This window comes from Triplophysa dalaica, chromosome 11 (genome assembly GCF_015846415.1).
Source record: "Triplophysa dalaica isolate WHDGS20190420 chromosome 11, ASM1584641v1, whole genome shotgun sequence".
Taxonomy (NCBI): domain Eukaryota; kingdom Metazoa; phylum Chordata; class Actinopteri; order Cypriniformes; family Nemacheilidae; genus Triplophysa; species Triplophysa dalaica.
In genome coordinates, this window is record NC_079552.1 from 20,638,795 (window position 1) to 20,658,990 (window position 20,196).

General features: G+C 36.3%; 3 protein-coding genes and 1 long non-coding RNA gene across 6 annotated transcripts; 3 read left to right on the forward strand and 1 right to left on the reverse strand.

The window, feature by feature from the left end:
• Window positions 1–818: 818 nt before the first annotated feature.
• LOC130431192 (uncharacterized) lies at window positions 819–5,736 on the forward strand. The gene is made up of 3 exons (XR_008908159.1): window positions 819–1,217; window positions 5,294–5,427; window positions 5,573–5,736. It is a non-coding gene; the product is annotated as an uncharacterized LOC130431192 (long non-coding RNA).
• Window positions 5,737–10,641: 4,905 nt separating this feature from the next.
• LOC130431715 (glutathione S-transferase 3-like) lies at window positions 10,642–12,209 on the forward strand. The gene is made up of 6 exons (XM_056760878.1): window positions 10,642–10,831; window positions 10,978–11,029; window positions 11,233–11,365; window positions 11,489–11,630; window positions 11,709–11,834; window positions 11,951–12,209. Exons 1-6 carry the CDS (start codon window positions 10,745–10,747, stop codon window positions 12,080–12,082), a joined length of 672 nt encoding a protein of 223 aa, XP_056616856.1. The 5' UTR covers window positions 10,642–10,744; the 3' UTR covers window positions 12,083–12,209.
• Window positions 12,210–14,736: 2,527 nt separating this feature from the next.
• Window positions 14,737–17,978, forward strand: LOC130431378 (glutathione S-transferase 3-like). Its single transcript, XM_056760364.1, has 7 exons — window positions 14,737–14,796; window positions 16,382–16,657; window positions 16,804–16,855; window positions 17,063–17,195; window positions 17,319–17,460; window positions 17,539–17,664; window positions 17,781–17,978. Exons 2-7 carry the CDS (start codon window positions 16,571–16,573, stop codon window positions 17,910–17,912), a joined length of 672 nt encoding a protein of 223 aa, XP_056616342.1. The 5' UTR covers window positions 14,737–14,796; window positions 16,382–16,570; the 3' UTR covers window positions 17,913–17,978.
• A 4-nt stretch (window positions 17,979–17,982) lies between these two features.
• On the reverse strand, window positions 17,983–19,625 carry tmem14a (transmembrane protein 14A). Of its 3 annotated transcripts, none has more exons than XM_056760366.1 (5): window positions 19,565–19,625; window positions 19,287–19,376; window positions 18,774–18,875; window positions 18,603–18,690; window positions 17,983–18,268 (listed from the first exon to the last, which is right to left on the reverse strand). In XM_056760366.1, the coding sequence occupies exons 2-5, from the start codon at window positions 19,360–19,362 to the stop codon at window positions 18,235–18,237; spliced, it is 300 nt and encodes a 99-aa protein (XP_056616344.1). In that variant the 5' UTR covers window positions 19,363–19,376; window positions 19,565–19,625; the 3' UTR covers window positions 17,983–18,234. The 3 variants fall into 3 exon arrangements, with proteins under 3 accessions (XP_056616344.1, XP_056616343.1, XP_056616345.1); XM_056760365.1 differs by having other exon boundaries at window positions 19,484–19,624; XM_056760367.1 differs by having other exon boundaries at window positions 19,466–19,610.
• Between the last annotated feature and the right edge of the window lie 571 nt (window positions 19,626–20,196).

Genomic DNA, 20,196 nt, shown 5'->3' on the forward strand with positions numbered 1-20,196 from the left:
AGCCAATGCTGCCATCTCTTTGTGAAGGATCAGTTTTATAAACACAGTATTTACACAGTATCTTCCCTCAGGCCATCTACCTCTTGAACAGTTAATTTTATTTAAAAAAAAATGTCTTGCGTGCAAGACTTCTTATGTGCATTTAACTCTGTGCAATAATAATAAAGTGCAATCTTCAATATCCTTCAGATAATACACTATCTATTTTTTATACAACTTTTTCTGTAAATTATATTTCATCTTGCTGTATATAACACATACCTTTTACTGAAATAGTCTATTCTATTTTTTACTTGTACATATTTACATACACACATAACTTTACTCTTATGTTTATTGTATTGTATTTCTTTATTCTTATACCCATAGGCCCTTATTTAAATCATCTGTGTAACTGTTTTTTGTATTGTTTGATGGTCTGTGTGTTGTTGCTTATTCTGTGTACTGGATGCTCCTGTCACCAAAACAAATTCCTTGTATGTGTAAACATACTTGGCAATAAAGCTTTTTCTGATTCTGATTCTGATTCTGATTTTAAAAAAGTAAGTTCGTTTATTTGCTTCATACTGTTATAAAACTTTACAATTTTAATTATATTATTTTTTTTTAAATGCATTCAAATGTGTACAAAGTTCGAATAATAAAGTTTCATAACCTACTGATCTGTTAAGTTTTATTCTTTTATTATCACTAATAAAACATAACTATAGACAGTATCCGGCTACTGTCGTTTATAATGTGAAAATGCTCAAATCAACCAACTTTTTGTTCACGACAAGTTTTAGTTTTCAGGTTATTTAGCCTAATAAACTGAACTTTGATTTTTTTGATTTTCAAAAGAAAGGCAGACTGCCACGTGCAGCGCCTCATTTGGATGTGTCTGAAGTCTTGGAGCTCGACTTCCCTACGTTTCTCCTACAAATGGGCCTTGAGCTTGTTTGGAGGTTCTAGCAGGGGAGAGCAGCTACTTCTATACCAACGATGCTCGTCCGCCGGGGGCACTCGTCCTCTTCCACCGAGCGCAGAGCTTCGGGAGGGACACACATGGAGCGGTGAGGGAGGAAGGGGACACCCGCCTAGCCAGCCAGATCAGCCGAATCAACACTAGCGATCAATGGGGTGACAGATGTCGCAGCCAGATCGCCCTCACATCCGAGAATAGAAGCTGGGTCACAGAGAATATATACGGCTGTGAGGAGCATGCTTTCGCTTCGACGGTAAGGGGACTTTATTGCCAAAGACGCGTTGATTGTTTCATGCATTTATCCGAATGCATATAAATCTACAACGTTATCTAAACCTAGATTGCATCTATATTATATATAGAAATTCGTTAAATATAGCCTTTTAAAACAGAACACTGGCTATTTCCCAGAATGCTTTGCCACCATGCAAATGCACAGTGCTACCATTGGTTTTGATCGTGAACTGAAACGCCCCTCGAAACCCACGCTGGCTGACGCGGCATAGCGTCAATGCATTGAGGTGGTCATTGTGTTGGATACGCTTTTGTTTGTACTTCAGCTTAGATAAACAGCTGAAATGCAGCTATTGCTTTGGTCGTGCAACGTGTTTTTCCTGTTCCTGTAACAGTGTGTCGTCGTGCATTTGGATGAATTCGATATACAGTGTGTTTAGAGTTCAATATATCGTGGCAGGGGGTAAAACGTGCATTGAACTAAGCCGTGTTTACATCGCTTCGACGGAGCGAAAGGTCGAGCAATTTGAACGCGAAATTAACTTAAAGGTTATTAGGCAATACTATTTGACAAATAGTGAAACTGGTGCATTTTTAGATGTGTGAATGGGCTGTGCGAGTTCTCTTATTAGTCGGGAAGGAAAAGGAAGATTTGGAAGACGGTCAATACCTAGCAGCAGCAATATTAGCGTCTAACCAAAAGTGCTAACGTTGCATATGCATATCTGTGGCTGGCTATAACTTAGTTTACTGATAGTTGTTATACAGTGGTGTTAAAAACAAGCAATTGTTATACTTATATAATTTGTTCATTAGTCAGCATGTGTAAAACATGTCAAGTACATTTATTATTCATGGCTTTACCTCATGACGTGGAAAATATCTTCATTAGTCATCCTGGATGTGCACTCAAAATAATGAGCTTTCATCATCATGACTTTTGTTTGCATTCTTTGATTTATTGGCTTTGAAAACGCTCAAACCGGCTTAAAACTGGAAATTCCACAGACTTCCATTTGTTATTGTTTTGTGGTTCAGACAGTTAGTGCGAGTATTATGAATTGTTATATATTCTTAATGGCTGTAGGACAAAGGTAGGTTGTTATTCACAGATATAAACAAACACTAGGGGAATTTACAGTAAGATATAATACTTTTTATGGGGGTGTCCTTTCAGTAGCACCAAGTTTTTAGTGCCTTTTGTGTCAAAGATAATCAATAAAAATCCATTTATTTTTAGAGGAAATAAAACTGGGTTGTCTTCCAGAAAATGTACATCTGTCTATATGATATTTTGCTAGGACAAAGGTAGGTACTTAAGGCTGACGTCGTTCCTTTGTCCGGCGCCACAACCCAAAACCTGAAATATCAGAGAGCCACATATTACAGCACACAAAATGACTGATAAACTGTTGAGTAGTTGAAAAGTCATGCATTGTTGAATTCTGTGAAATGCAATAAAATAAATGTCATATTAACTTCTCTCTTTTTAATAAAATTAATGTCATACTTTTAGTGAGCTCCATGCTTTTTCCATTTCCATACTGTTAGAGATTTACTGTTTTCTTTAGACCTTCTGCTTGATCTTACCAGGTTAACTCATGCAACTCATGTTTACTTGAATATAAGAATTTAACTTTTGGAAATGTACGCATTTTATCATTCCTTCCTGTGTTTGTCCCAGCACTTGTCATTCTGTCCTGCAGTTTATGTTGTTTGACTCTGACACACTGTAAACCGCTGGTTTAAACACAGCTACCTTGTTTTGGAGCAGGTTTTATTTTAAACTGGACTAATCAACCGTAAGCAAAGGGATGTAAATCCAGAAGCGGCCGAAGTACACAACTTTCTTACTTGAGTGGATGTACAGATACTACTGTTCAAATATAACTCTACTACATGTACAATTCTTACTTGAGTAAAGGAAAAAAGGACGTGCTTTTAAAATTACTTGAGAATTAAAAGTAAATTACATTTATGTAAGTGGTGCATTGTTTTATTGTCGTATAACTCATGCCTCTGAAGCAACCTACTTAATACACTGAGTAGCTCACAGTATCAGTGGTATTAAGAGCTTTACATGTTAAGCATGTACAGTCCAGCCCGAAATTATTCATACCCCTGGCAAATTGTGACTTAAAGTTACTTTTATTCAACCAGCAAGTTTTTTTGGACTGGAAAAAACACAGGCTTCTCCCAAAAGATAATAAGACGATGTACAAGAGGCATCATTGTGGAAAAAAAAATTCTCAGCTTTTATTTACATTTAAACAAAAAGTGGCATGTCCAAAATGATTCATTCTCAATAATCAATAGAAAAGCCTTTATTGACTATTACAGCAATCAGACGCTTCCTATAATTGCTGACCAGCTTTTCATGTCTCCACTGGTATTTTTTGCCCATTCATCTTTAGCGATGAGCTCCAACTCTTTCAGGATGGAGGGTCTCCTTGCCATCCCCCTGATCTTTAGCTCCCTCCATAGATTGTCTATAGGATTTAAGTCAGGACTCTGACTGGGCCACTGTCTTTGTCTACTAACCATTTCTTTACCACTTTTGCCGTATGTTTTGGGTTGTTGTCGTGCTGAAATGTCCAAGGCCATGTTGTTGTTGAGAATTCGGATGTATTGCTCCTTTTTCATGGAGCCGTTTACTTTGATTAGGTTCCCTGGTCCACCGGCTCAAAAACACCCCCAAACATTAGGTTCCCACCACCATGTTTTACAGGGGGGGTTGTGTTATAGGGTTGTAGGCTTCTCCTTTTTTATGCCAAATGAAGGCTACATCATTGTTGCCAAACAATTCAATCTTTGTTTCATTGGACCATAAAACAGAAGACCAGAAGTCTTCTTTGTCCAGATGAGCATTTGCATAGGCCAAGCGGGCTTTTGTGTGCCTTATCTGGAGAAGTGGTGTCCTCCTTGGTCTGAGTCCATAGAACCCAGCGGTGTGCAGTGTCCGTTGGACTGTCTGCCTTGAGATGTTGCCACCAGCAGAGCCCAGATTCATCAGGATGGCCTTGGTGGTGATCCTTGGATTATTTTTTACCTCTCTCACTATCCTCCTGGCCAGCACAGGTGTCACTTTTGGCATCTGACCACGTACTCCAAGATTTTTCACAGTGCGGAACGTCTTGTATTTTTTAATAATACTTTGCACTGTAGCCACTGGAACTTCAAAACATTTTGATATGGTCTTATAGCCCTTTCCTGATTTGTGAGCAGCCACAATGCACAGCCGCAGGTCCTCAGTGAGCTCCTTTGTCTTAGCCATGACTGTCCACAAACCAACAGCAGAGAGCTTCTGTTTTTTACCTGTTGAGTTGATTAATCAGGGTAATTAGGAGACTTTAGAACAGCTTTGACTATTTGGAATGGTATAGAACTTTGGACTATCCCATTGACTGCGACAGTTTTCAAAGGGTATGAATAATTTTGGACATGCCACTTTTTGTTCAAATGTAAATAAAAGCTGAGAAATATTTTTCCACAATGATGCCTCTTGTACATCTTCTCATTATCTTTTGGGAGTAACTTTAAGTCAGAATTTGACAGGGGTATGAATAATTTCGGGCTGGACTGTATGTGTTTAGTTTAGATGTAATCCTGTATGATCATTTGGCCTAATTATGCTCATTAGCCACTAGGCCCATATGTATTTATGAGCAGTGTTTTTTTGTATATTCCCCTTACCAGTTCTAGCAGCAATTTACCAGTAAATATTAAGGTTCTTGTTATAGTAAAGTGTAGAAGCCATGTGTTTGCTGGATTTATTACCGTTTGTATTAGTTTAACTACAAACATAAACTATATTCAATATTGAGTACCAGGATGGGGCAGCATGTACTTGGAGTCCAATGAAAGGTATTAATTGAACAACTTCCTTACCTGCTTTTTATAGATATGTTAATGTTATATACCTGTTAAGACCTTTAAAACAATATTTCTCAACGAGAGATGCATTTTTTTTGGGCAAATTATTTAGAAGTCTCCCCTATTTAACACTAGCAAGCTGATGATTTAATTCATGTGTTTTAATATAATATATTTTGTACATATAATATATAACATTTAGTTTTTCCTGACTCTTTGTAGATATCAATCCAGAGAGTGGAACAAGAAGAAGCGTCATCTAAAATGCCAGGATACAGAAGAAACAGGTTGCAGTGAACCCACATGTCGCCGCTCTTCTAAATACAATGATGAATATTCAGTGTAATCGATGAAAAGTAAGAAGCACACACGCACACACACACACAGATCTCATCATTGAATTACATCATTTTATTATTCTCTGACTGTATATATTGTCCTCTGTTTTTCTCTGACTATAAATTGAATATCTAACATTATTCTCTTGTTTCGTTTCCATAGTTCCAGCTACTTGTTGTGCTCTGATGGATCAAGATGGTGACCGTTTTACAGACTCACTTGGGCCTTGTTTTGCAATGTTGTTTCATGATGGTAATGTTGCTTAACGTGTTGTTTAAACATGAATGTTTAAAGAGCCATGTTGGATACTATGAAGTTGTTACTGAATAAAATTATTTCATGTACAACAACGTACACAATTTGTCTGTAATGTATTTTTGTATCAATTAAAAAAAATAAACACTGTATATCCAGTATGCAAAACATACTGGATATACAGTGATTTATGTATTTCTTCTAAATAAAGTAAATTAAAATCAAGCAATTTGCTGTAAAAAATACAGCTTTATACTGTTGCTATTCAAAATTACAGTTTTTCCTGTATTCTGCAATTACAGTAAATGGCTGTAAATTAAATTACAGTACTGTGGCTGTACAATTTACAGTAACTGGCTGGCAACCCTGCTGCCAGTAGTTTACTGTAAATTTTACAGGATTTTTTTTACAGTGTAGCTACTATAATACAACTATGGTAAATGTTTAGTTACTGTGGCTTAACTTAAAATAGTTTAATTGAAGTATGGTTACTATATAGAGAAAATTGTAAATGTTTGGCTTCTGTTGTTTTACTGCAAACACCATCCCTCCGAGAAAAAAACCATGAATTTGTGAATTAGAATTTTCTAATATACGACGACACCGGGATCCAGAATTAGTAAAAAACTTTCCAAAAAAAGTTGGAGTGCGTCCAACTAGTTTTTTAACAAGTTGACCATGTTAAGCAAGAGAAGCCAGCACGTTCAACAGTGTGAAGAAATCAGAATGCATGACATAGCATGATACCTGTGCCCGTATTCTTAAAGCTTCTAAGAATCTTCTAAGAAAGCTCTTAATTTAGCTTAAAAACTTCTATGTAGGAGTCTTAGCTTAAAAACGATTCAGGACCAATCTGAGAGAAACTCTGAGCAAGGAAAAGACATTTATGTAAAGGAGGCTGACCCCGTTGCTATGTATGACACAGTCTTTTAAAGAATGTGATTAGTTGTTTGACCAAGAAGGAAAAAAGAGGGCTTTTAAGTATAGGTTCATTAGTTCGGCACACACACGCACTATATATACACTGGTGTGAAAAAAGTATATGCCTCCTTTTTTAAATGATAGTTTTATTTATTAAGGGAAAAAACTATCCAAACATTTCTGACCCATATGTGAAAAAGTTATTGCCCCAATTGGTAACTGAGTTAAATTTCACTAGCCATTCATTTAAGCCTAAAGACTGCCAGACCTGTTGAATCAAGAATTCACCTAAGTAGAAGCTGTCTGACAAACTGAAGTAGTCTCAAAGATCTCAAATAGCAACACATTATGCCGCGATCTAAAGAAATTCAAGAACAGATGAGAAACAAAGTAATTGAAATGTATCAGTCTAGAAAGGGTTACAAAGTAATTTCTAAGGCTTTGGGATTCCAGTGAACCACAGTGAGAGCCATTATCCACAAATGGAGAAAGCATGGAACAGTGGTAAACCGTCCCAGGACTGGCCGCCCTACCAAAATCACTCCAAGAGCACAACGACGACTCATCTAGGAGGTCATCTAAACATCTAAAGAACTGCAGGCCTCTCATGCTTCAGTTAAGGTCAGTGTTCATGATTCTACAATAAGAAAGATACTGTGCAAAATAACATTTATGGGAGAGTTCCAAGGTGAAAACCACTGCTGACCAAAAAGAACATTTGCTAAAAAATATCTTGATGATCCCCAAACTTTGGGCAATTATTCTGTGGACTGATGAGACAAAGGTTGAACTTTTTGGAAGGTGTGCGTCCCGTTACATCTGGTGTAAAACTAACACAGTATTCATAAAAAGAACATCATACCAACAGTCAAACATGGTGGAGGTAGTGTGATGCTCTGGGGCTGCTTTGCAGCTTCAGGACTTGGACGACTGGCCATAATTGATGGAACCATGAATTATGTGCTCTACCAGAAAGTCCTAAAAGAGAATGTAAAAATAACTAGTTAAAAAAATCTAGTAATGGCCAAGTCAAAGTTCAAACTTAAATCCAATTGAAATGCTGTGGCATGACCTTAAAAAGGCTGTTCATGCTCGAAGACCCTCCAATGTGGCTGAATTAAAACACTTCGGCAAAGAAGAGTTGACCAAAATTCCTTCCCAGCAATGTGAAAGACTCATTGCGAGCTATCGCAAACGCATTTTTGCAGTTGTTTCCGCCAATGGTGGCAGTGGAATAACTATTAGGTTTAGATGGCAATTACTTTTTCACATAGGGTCAGAAATGTTTGGATTGTTTTTCCCTTAATACATAAAACCATCATTTAAAAACTGCATTTTGTATTAACTCTGGTTTTCTTTGTGTAATATAAAAAATTGTTTGATGATCTGGAAGATCAGGAAGGGGGCAAATCCTTTTTCACACCACTGTATTTATATATATTCTTTTTTTTTTTTATTTACGTATTTGATAGAAAATGAACAGTGACACAATAAGTTCCTGTAAGTGCTGTAAGTGTTTGTGTGATCACTATACTAAGATCACTAAGGTTGTGACAGAACCAAATCATCTCTTCTGCATAGCTCCATTTCGCCTGTTGCTAGACATGTTAATGTAGTGATTTTGTCCTTTTTCTCTGCTGCCAAAGAAACTCTTCAGTCTCTTGAAAGTCCTCCTCGCTACTCCTAAAATGTTGGACCTAAAGAGCTCTTTTAAGGGATAAGATCCTTTATGAATTGCATTTTCTTTACTAGGATCTTTTCTGTAATTCTCAGGGGAAACGCCCATATTTCTAAGAATTTTGTCTGTAGGAGCAATTCCTTGCGCTAAGATTGTTCATGAATACAGGCCCATGTGTTCTGGTGGATGAATTGGTGGTATGTCCTCTGGAGTGGAGATTGGCTCATGCCTTTGATTAACAGAATACATTTTCGGTATATATCTCTCAAGATCTGTTTAGGTACTTTAACTAGTCTTTTTGGTTAAGCTCATTGTCATGAAATCTTCCTAAAATGTTTATGTTTCAAGGCAGACTGCCTGTGCTACAATTTTAGGATTGTTGTTGGTTGGTTTTAGGATTTAGGAGTTCTGGATTTTGCCCTAACTTTCTAAAACTTACTTCAACATGGCTTCTTTATGTGAATACGAGCGCAGTATCACGACAGGAAGTTCGTCTTCGCTGGCCATTTCTATCTGAAATGAGGACATGACTGCAGCTAGCTATTAGGATCAATCCAGCATGTCCAGTGCAAAAAGGCTTTGACTTTTTAATTTTACTTAACATTATTTTATTTATCCTTTATATTGAAGAGACCTTTTTGAAGGAGTTTGGTTGACTTATGAGCACTTGAGCTTGAATGAGACTTGGGTGTTTGTAATAGATGCAAGTTATTGTGTCAGCCATGATTTGTTGCAATTTTGAGGTGTTAAGTCTAATTATGATTTAAGAAAATACATTTACGCAGATGCATTTATCCAAAGCAACTTACATTCCATTATTCCTATACATTTTGTTTTCTAAGTATGTGGAACCCCCTGGGATCGAACCTTCCACCTTGCGTTGTTAGCGCAATGCTCTTACCACTGAGCTACAGGAAAGCTGTAAAGAACAAATGCACTTCTAGGACCCTGTTTTTTGGGACAGCGCCGCCTATGGAATCAGAGCTCGAAGAACCGCAGTAACAAGGACCCTAGTTTTTGAGGACCGAAAAAAGTGCACAAGACAGTACTTCCACCCAATAGGTTTATTTGCCTACAACCAAATACGACTTTATTTCTTACAATTAAACCTTATGCTAACAGTTTAATGTTGAGTTATTATTGTGACTAACTAGCATAATATATCAACACATCAAGTAAAATATATAATAAATCATGGTATAGCCTTTTCATTCACTATATTCACCACATTTCAAGTCTCCGACGAGACAGAAAAGCGTGGAGAGAAAGAGAGAGAGGTGAACGAAATAATGAACATTAAGATGAACATCTTCAACTCTCTTATCATATTAATTAAAATTTCATATTTAAAAGATCTTAGAGACCACTAAGGCCGAAGCCTAGTAACGTTACTTGACAAATTAATTTATTAATCTTTTGTCATACATATTTTGTCATCTTCATATAGACGCAGTAACTTACTGTACATGACAAAATCCAGCAGGTGGTATGTTTACAGTCAATTATTATGATGTCAAATGTAACAATCAATATTATGAAAATAATGTCAAAATGAAGAGACGTGACACATTTAAATGACATAACATGTAAAATCAATACGTATAACTAACAAGATTTCACAACAAAAATGTCTCACATTGTGCTGGTTATGCCTAAGATTAATAATCATCATTAAATGAACATAAGCTTGCCAGTCGTCCTACGTACGGTTTCGTTAAACGAATATACTTAAAACTCTGTCCTCTCTCAAAAATGTTCCGTTTTTGGCACATCCATAACGTTGGAATTGCCCTCAATAAAACCAGACTGTCATGAAAAGGCTTTTACTTTACTCATTGTGTTTTGTTTCATTAAAACACGTTTTTACCCAAATGCTTTATCGAAACAGATATATATTTTTATGCAATAGGCTAAGAAAACGAGAATGTTTAACTATTTTGTCACACGGTATTTTCTATATTTTCAAATTATGTCGGTTAATACATGTGAAAATATACTTTCTGTAAGGAAAATGAATACGCATCTTTTTTATCAATTGTACTTAGGTCTATGGGCTGTCAGGTATGCATACATAATGCCTTTTCATAATGAATTGACGGTACCTTTATTAGAAATTTGCATGTCATGTGCACACATTTCCCCTTTATCATCATGACTTAGACATTTCTCATGCTATTACCCTTACACGTTTATATTGACAATAAACGATCTACGTGCCTAAACTTGTTAAAAAAATGGCTCACTAACAATTACATATTATTCTTGTTTTCTTTCAGTGAGTGCACGTTTTTTTTTTTATATGGCTCAGATTAACACAGAAACGTGATTTTTGCTGGGGCGCGTGCTCGTGCCCTTTCTCCCAGTAGGTCCCGCCTTCTGCTGAGATATAAAGACAGACACCGGCGATCCTGTTGCACACTTACATGATATCTGTTTAGTTACTCAAAGTTGAGAAGTGGTGGTTTCTTTTCTCTGTGAAAATGTCTGGAAAGATCGTGTTGCATTACTTCAATGGAAGAGGGAGAATGGAGTCAATCCGGTGGCTTTTGGCTGCAGCTGGAGTTGAGGTTTGTTGCGTGAACGTCTAGAAAAGTTATGCACATTTATGCGATTATATTACACGCCGCAGACGTGCGTGTATGTAAACTAATGATTCTGGATATTCTTACCTCTTGACTTATTGAACATGAAAATACATGTGTTTTGTTTACAGTTTGAGGAAGTGTTTTTAACCAAAAGGGAGCAGTTTGAAAAGTTGAACAATGGTACGTCTGCGTAACTTCTTACATGCTCTCTAGAAAAAAAATGAGCCATTCACCGTGGGTTGTATTATGAAATGTTGTGGACAATTGTTAGGTCTACATGTCTAACAGCCCTTACATATGTTGCAATCAAACTTATACAATATACATTTGAGTCATTGGGTGCCAAAGAATCATACATTAATTTATTTGGATCTTTTATGTAGATGGAGCCCTGATGTTTAACCAGGTGCCTTTGGTTGAGATAGATGGAATGCAGCTTGTGCAGACAACGGCTATCTTGAACTACATTGCTGGAAAATACAACCTCAACGGAAAGGACCTTAAAGAGCGAGCAATGTAAACATAAATGATTCATGAGATACTTGTTCAACAGATTCTAGTGTTTCCAGTAAGCTTCTTTTCTTGTAGCCACACCTGAGCATATAGTATTTCATTGAACACATGTGGGTTGTCTTGTAGGATTGACATGTATGTTGAAGGAATCGGTGACTTAATGGATTTGATGACAGTTTTGCCGTTCTTACCACCTGACAACAAGCAGAAACAGCTGGCAAACATAGAGAGCAAGGCAAAAGACCGCTTGCTTCAATTGTTTGAAAAGGTACTGTAGTGCTATTTTACACCTGGTTTAATATTTTGCAATAATGCAATTATGTTCACAATTTCACTTTTTTGGTAGGCTCTTGCACACGGTCAGTTCCTTGTGGGAAACCAGTTAAGCCGTGCTGATGTTCTTCTCCTTGAGGTCACACTGATGTTGCAAGAACTATTCCCTGAAATACTTTCAACGTTTCCCAAACTTCAGGTGCTGAGAAAATTCACACCATGAAACAAATTACACCAGATTTCTTTTCCATGCTCCAAAATAATATAAAATCATGTGTCTTTGGTAAAATTTAAATGAATGATCTTTCATTTCAGGAATTCCAGGGCAGAATAAAGGCCATTCCAACCATCAGCAAGTTCCTCAAGCCTGGTAGTGCAAGAAAAAACCCACCTGATGAGGCTTATGTGAAAACTGTGAAGGAAGTGTTGAGCCATTTATTTAAATAGGAGTTCCATTAGAAATGACAAATTATGGACCAAACTGAAATTTAAACATGGATTCTGTCAATCATTAATACATTTTTAAATAAGTCTTGTTCATTTTCCATTTACAATAAATATGTACAATAACTCATATACGTGGTTGTCCTTTTGGGGTTTTTATTTGATAAAGTGACATTGAGTTACTTAAACATTTATAACCTTTTGGTCAAATGTTAATACATTAATGTTAACTAAAGAACTAACAAAGACATACATTTGGAATGAACAAGTTACAAGATTATGTACACGGAGAAATTAATGTGAAATGCAAACACCGTTTAGTTGGTTCATATTGTCAAAATAGTCCCAATGTGGTCAGTCGATGTAACGTCTAAAAGATCACAAGTCGCAAAACCATCCAACCCGATGAAATTAGAACACAATTGATTGACTTTGTGTATATATATAAACCATCACCAAGTCAAACAGCAGCATCAGACGGCTATATTCAACTCATGACAGTGATATAAGCAGCTCAGCATATGTACTAGATAACTATTAACTACCTATAACACAGTTTTGAGATATTCATTAATTTATCTTTTTATTTGTGTTTAATGCAAGTTGTTGTTCATTTCTTGTTGATGTAAGTTGTTGAACATAGAATTTTGGAAATACCGAGGTCCAAAGACTGAATTTGTGATAAATCAAAAATTGACTTTCTTAATCCACATACAGTAGGCTATGTGCATTTTATAACGTTTGGAATGCAAAGTATAAAAAAATTGCTAAAACCATCTCTGTCTTTTCATGTTTATCAGTAATGAAAGTAAACACATGATTGATATTTTTAGCCAAATACTTCCAGATTGAAATAACCTGTCTTTCATAAGTAATGAATAATTGACGACGGGCCGTTTAATTAACGAAAGATAAAGCACACCCCGAGGTGGTCGGAGTGGCCGTTTCACCTCGGGTATGCATTAACTTTCAATAATTGAAAGGACCGGAGTCAATTATTCCGTTTATGCCACAGTTACCACGTCACAAGTATTTTTTCAGGTGTTTTATTTCAAGAGATTTGTTATGTTTGCCGCTCTTCTAATGCTACTGTGAGTGGGGGACGTTTTTCTCATCCGAAGCTGCCGGAATTTCCAAGACGTTATTTTAAAGACTTTGAGAGAGAGCGCGCATGCACATGTGACAGTAATGACAAAACCCTTCGAACAAGAAGGCTTTTCAAAATTTCAAAATTACTTTGTTGGTATTTTATAGTTATAAACATGATGTAAAAAAACTGAACAAGTATTCAATAGATGTTTATTTATTCATTTAGTGCCACCTAAAGTTCTCGAAGTTGCATCGAAAGCTCGCAGGTGGTTGTTTAAAGCATTTCCCCCTCTCTTTATACATTACATTAAAATTATACCTCTTCAGCAGACGTGTTTTTAGTTTTAAGCCATCGTTAAACACATTTACTGCCCAAAGCTGTAGTCTGTTTGGTGTTTTTTCGTGTTTTTCAACTTCAATCTCCTCTAGATGTTCTTCACTGACCGTTTTATGACGTTTACTAGGCTGCGGCTGCCTTTGATGTTCTCTGTCTTTTTTTCATCTACTGCACTGCCAAGTAGACCTACAGCTTTCGTCAAATTGCCGAAATTTTCTTACTTTCCATAAATATTTAAAAGATATTTCTGTGAATTTAAATCGTCTTTAATGTTGTTTGCGGTGGACAGCTACAGTTTAAATGCGTTATATCGATTAAACTTGGCGCAGTGATATCTAACTATTTATTCGGACGACAGATCTGGAACTACTTCATAGGTGTGCGTTTGACTGAAAAATAATGCACGCTTGTAGAACCTTCGTCAGCCAATCAGAATCAAGCATTCCACAGCCCCGTGGTATAAACGATCATAATGCATTTGGGTTTGAAATTTAATAAAGGTATAAGTTTTCCATTTTTGAGTGAACTGTCCCTTTAAAAAAAATTTTTGCGACAGAAGTTGCAGAATCTTAGGTTTTTATTAACCATAGGCCAACTTAAAATAATATAGAAAAACGCTTTTTTACATCGCAGACTATACAAATAAAATTCGAAAGTAAAAACATTCCAGTATATTGACGTGTTTTCATACAAGTATGTGTTGATTGTTAGCTTTTGAATGATTGTATATCTACAACCCAAGGGATTTGGAGTATATTTAAAGAGAAAGATTGTGGTATAAAGTTTAGTCAAACTGCGATACATCAAATGTTTTGGCTTAATCAAAGACGGCGCCATCCGCGCAGCATTTTAGTGCATTTAATCCGTGAATTCCTGGCTACAATTTTTGATGCAATTAAAATTATAGAAAGCTGTTGATTATCCGCTTTCTGCGCTTTTATTGAGTAAATAATGACACTCTAGCAATATTTAGTATGATAATAGGGGTTCCCCAAAACAGGCATAATCGAAGGTAGGCTATTTTATGCACCGTTTAAATAACAAATAGGGAAACAACCAGTGGCGTTGCTAGGCCCTTTTTATGGGAGCTAAAGCCCCCCAAAAGTTCTAGCTCAGCCCCCCCTAAAATATTGTGTGTAATGTAATCTGCACAAGAATTCGAGATCGCTTTATTGCCCCCTTTAAAACTCTTATTATGAAAACGTCGTAAGGCTGCGTTATTTAGCGCATTCTTCAGTTCACACACGTCAGCACATTGGAGTTAACGTCATTAGCAGAGTAACTTTACAAGGTGTGTTCATTAACATGACATCTGCATTTTTGCCCTTTTTTTTGTTATAAATGCATTTTAATATGATGTGGAAGCGATACAAGACCCTTTCCCATTCACTGTTTAAAAGTTTTATGTGCGTTCACCCCTCGTTAACTATTTGTTAACGTTACCTCGAGAAAAATGAAATCACTAAACACCAATGACGGCATACTTCCACGATTAAGATGATATTGTAGCGCACAGAAAGTGTCATTAATGATGATGTGCTATAGTTATAGAGAGTTGACTGTAGTTTTGACAGCTCTGGAAAGAGGACGAGCAGATAAGAGTTACTGTAGATCAGCCCGGTGCGGCAGTGTTATTCATTGTTCTGAGTTCTGAGGAAATAAAAGTGTACAGAAGCTCTATGTCGTTTTTCAGACGCTTCAGTATTTTTATCATTAATTGAAAACATATTGTGGAGGTAATAGAGTAAGACGCAGTCATGCAGAGAGAGTGACAGCGCTAGTGCTAAACAGAATGAATGGCAGGGAAACATGTTAAGTTATTCTCACTAAATAATGATTCAGCAGTTGATTGTGACATTTATTTCATGGACTGTGACTGTTGTTCTCACTTTGAAATATAAATGTTGCACGTTGATCGATTAATGTGATGTTCATTTGAATAATAACTTGTATTTATGCTTTTCTGCATATTCTTTCTTAATTATTTATTTTAGTAACGTATACAATATGTGGTGATTAGAGTGTGGCTCTCTCTCTATATATACATCCTCATTGGAGGCTGAGCCCCCCTAATATTGAAAACCTAGAATCGCCCCTGGTGATTAATACTTTCGATTATATTTTAATGTTTTAATAAATCGCATGCAGCATGCAGTGTCCACGCAAAATGAATGTGTGAAATATACAAGTAATTGTTAGTTGCTGGAATAAATTTAAAAATGCACCGCAACAGCAGGTGGCTTTCCGTGACCCTCCGACCCAAGTTTGAGAACGTTTGATATAAATGACCATACTGCTTGTTATCGGGTTGATACATTTGGGCATGAGATTGCGGGTTCGCACACTCATTTCACATTTAAGCAATATCCATGGTTGCATTTAGTTTGCAGTTTGGTTTATTTTTATCGTATTAGTCCTAATAGATGCAACTTCAACTATTTGCAAAGTTCTTATTTTGTAAAGAACGCCTTTACCTCACATAACACAGTGAAGCAGTCCCTGTATAGAGTGAATAATTGATTATCGAACAATCGATATCCATTAATTCAGCACCTCCGCCATGGGCAGCACTTGGTTACGTGGACGTAGGAATGTAACCTCACAAGGTATAGTTCGGGGAACACGCCTAGAAAAGGCATAACATGAGTTAAGCTGTACCTTTAGAGTCTTCGTAGCACATTATCGTGAAACGCAGCCCAGTACCTTTATAAGAAATGTGCTTGTCAGGTGCACTCATTTACCCTTAATCATTATGACTTAGGCATTTCTCATGCTATTACCCTTAAACGTTTATATTTACCAAACGCTTTAAATGCCTAAAATTGATAAAATAAACTGCTTGCTAACTATGACATATAATTGTTGTTTTCTTTCAGTGAGTGCACGGAATCCTTTATCGGATTAACGCAGAAACGTGATTTTTGCTGGGGCGCGTGCGCGTGCCCTTTCTCCCAGTAGGTCCCGCCTTGTGCGGAAATATAACGACAGACACCGGCGATCCTGTTGCACACTTACATGATATCTGTTTAGTTACTCCAAGGTGAGAAGTGGTGGTTTCTGTGAAAATGTCTGGAAAGATCGTGTTGCATTACTTCAATGGAAGAGGGAAAATGGAGTCAATCCGGTGGCTTTTGGCTGCAGCTGGAGTTGAGGTTTGTTGCGTGAACGTCTAGAAAAGTTATGCACATTTATGCGATTATATTACACGCCGCAGACGTGCGTGTATGTAAACTAATGATTCTGGATATTCTTACCTCTTGACTTATTGAACATGAAAATACATGTGTTTTGTTTACAGTTTGAGGAAGTGTTTTTAACCAAAAGGGAGCAGTTTGAAAAGTTGAACAATGGTACGTCTGCGTAACTTCTTACATGCTCTCTAGAAAAAAAATGAGCCATTCACCGTGGGTTGTATTATGAAATGTTGTGGACAATTCTTAGGTCTACATGTCTAACAGCCCTTACACATATATGTTGCAATCAAACTTATACAATATACATTTGAGTCCTTGGGTGCCAAAGAATCATACATTAATTTATTTGGTTCTTTTATCTAGATGGAGCCCTGATGTTTAACCAGGTGCCTTTGGTTGAGATAGATGGCATGGAGCTTGTGCAGACAAAGGCTATCTTGAACTACATTGCTGGAAAATACAACCTCAACGGAAAGGACCTTAAAGAGCGAGCAATGTAAACATAAATGATTCATGAGACACTTGTTCAACAGATTCTAGTGTTTCCAGTAAGCTTCTTTTCTTGTAGCCACACCTGAGCATATAGTATTTCATTGAACACATGTGGGTTGTCTTGTAGGATTGACATGTATGTTGAAGGAATCGGTGACTTAATGGATTTGATGACAGTTTTGCCGTTCTTACCACCTGACAACAAGCAGAAACAGCTGGCAAACATAGAGAGCAAGGCAAAAGACCGCTTGCTTCCAGTGTTTGAAAAGGTACTGTAGTGCTATTTTACACCTGGTTTAATATTTTGCAATAATGCAATTATGTTCACAATGTCACTTTTTTGGTAGGCTCTTGCACACGGTCAGTTCCTTGTGGGAAACCAGTTAAGCCGTGCTGATGTTCTTCTCCTTGAGGTCACACTGATGTTGCAAGAACTATTCCCTGAAATACTTTCAACGTTTCCCAAACTTCAGGTGCTGAGAAAATTCACACCATGAAACAAATTACACCAGATTTCTTTTCCATGCTCCAAAATAATATAAAATCATGTGTCTTTGGTAAAATTTAAATGAATGATCTTTCATTTCAGGAATTCCAGGGCAGAATAAAGGCCATTCCAACCATCAGCAAGTTCCTCAAGCCTGGTAGTGCAAGAAAAAACCCACCTGATGAGGCTTATGTGAAAACTGTGAAGGAAGTGTTGAGCCATTTATTTAAATAGGAGGCCCATTAAAAATGACCATTTTGTTAATTTTCCATTGTCAATAAATATATACAATAATTCTTATACGTGGTTTTTCTTTGGGGTTTTATTTGATAAAATTACATTAAGTTACTTAAACATTTATAAGGTTTTGGTCAAATGTTAACACATTATTGTTAACTAAAGCACTAACCAATGACATGCATTTGGAATGAACAAGTTACAAGATTATGTACACAGAGAAATTAATCTGAAATGGAAACACCGTGTGAACATGGCAAACTGTTAAATTGGTTCAAATCATCAAATTAGTCCCAAATGTGGTCTGTCGATGTAACTCTTAGAAGATCAAAAGTCGCAAAACCATCAGGAGGCTGAAATAAGAACACAATCACAGATTGAGATAATATATATATTTATATACAGACTGCTATATGCAACTCATGACCGTGATAAAAGCAGCTCAGCAGTGATAGAAGATAACTACCTAACACAAATTCATTTAGTTTGAATATCTGCTTAATTTGTTCCAATAAATTCTTTAAAGTTGTTAGTGTTCTTTTTCCTAATCAAACTGTTTATTTGCACTGCAACGTCTTCTCTTCCTCCACCGGCTGATTTAATCTTTTAATATTTTGTCTCATTCTTAAGCAACATCTAATATTACCATGAAGGAGCCTAAAAAACTTACAGACATAACCACTTTACCTTAACCCTGCCATAATGCCCGCAGGCATCAATTTTCCAGAATTCCTGAATCTCATTCCCATCACAACAGCCAGTGCACCAGAAGCAACTACAGTTAAAAAGTATACAGCAGTTAAATGAATGAGAGAAGAAAAAGTAAATAATCTTGTTGATTTTTTCTAATGTACTCACATAAAGAAGGCCAGTAATCATGGGGGTCAAAAGATATTCTATATGCGCCATATGCAGACACGCTTCCGAAGAACAGTCCAGCAATTAATGACATCACACTTCCTGTAATTTTTTAATGGAAAACAGAAGAAGAAACATGTAAAAGCTCCTCCAGTTCCTCATAAGACAGTACTGTGTTATTAGTACTGTGGCACACGGACGCCATCTAATGTCTAAAACACGGTAGTACGGTTTAATGCTATTTACAAATGCATTTCTACGTGCTATTCACATGACATTTCAAGAATCTCAAAGACAATCTGAGTTTTACTCCACATCTCTACCACTCTTAAGAAAGTAAAGCAAGCTTTTGCATCTTTCAAGAATACACTTTTACTATAATATACTATAGTATATTTTACTATAATGTTGAGGTAAAACTATAATAAGGTGCATTAATGTTAATAGTAGATTATGGGACCATCGTAAACATTAGCTCCAAAAGTGCATTTAAAACAATAACATTGTGTATACCTTTTCTTTTATATCCCATAAATCCTCCCAGCGCAATGGCTGCAGCATAAGCAAAACCCAGCCAATCTACTGCCATTGTGAACTAGAAAACTGAACATTGACATGCGTACAGTATTATATTTCACAGAATAACACACAAATACATTTAGGTTCAATATAAACATCAACCGGTAACACACAGTCAATAACAGCATTACCACAAGCGCGGGTGAACTGAGGGTATTTCAACAAACGCTGGAATTTAGCGAGCACAACTTGAATATGAAGTGTCGGAATACCTGTATTGACAAGCAAAAAATCTAACTAAGAGGGTGAAGCTCTTATCTAGGAACTTACATCACGATGACGACAAAACCGGAAGTGAATGAGTTGATTAATAAGTTTTTGTGCACATTTACAAAATAAAAGTCATGGATAAAATAAAACGTTTTTAAATGGAGTTCAGTACAGTGTATTTCGCCTTATTGTTTGTTGTATGTATTACGTTTTTAATACAAACATAACTAGCATATTTTAAGACACATATATTTCTTTAGCTAACAGCACACATGGAGTACAAAGAAAATCATTGCCAGCTATTTTGTTTGTAGCTACATTTGATTAATGATAAAAACATAATACAAATAAACAAAATAAAACACATTAATTAAATCAAGAATAAAAAAGATATATATATTTAAGGATTCAATTTCATTTAGAGTTAATCCATAGGAGCTATAGCCTAGCAAGTTTTAAAGGACTCCTGTTCATTAAATGCCTATAGAATTAAATGTATTTTTTTTTTAAATTCACAAAAAAGCAAGACACCTTAATAAATCAACATCTGAGCATATACCATTGCACCAATTTAACCTCTTTTTCATCAAGAATATTACCAAAATAACAATGTAAGTCAAAGTCAGACATTACA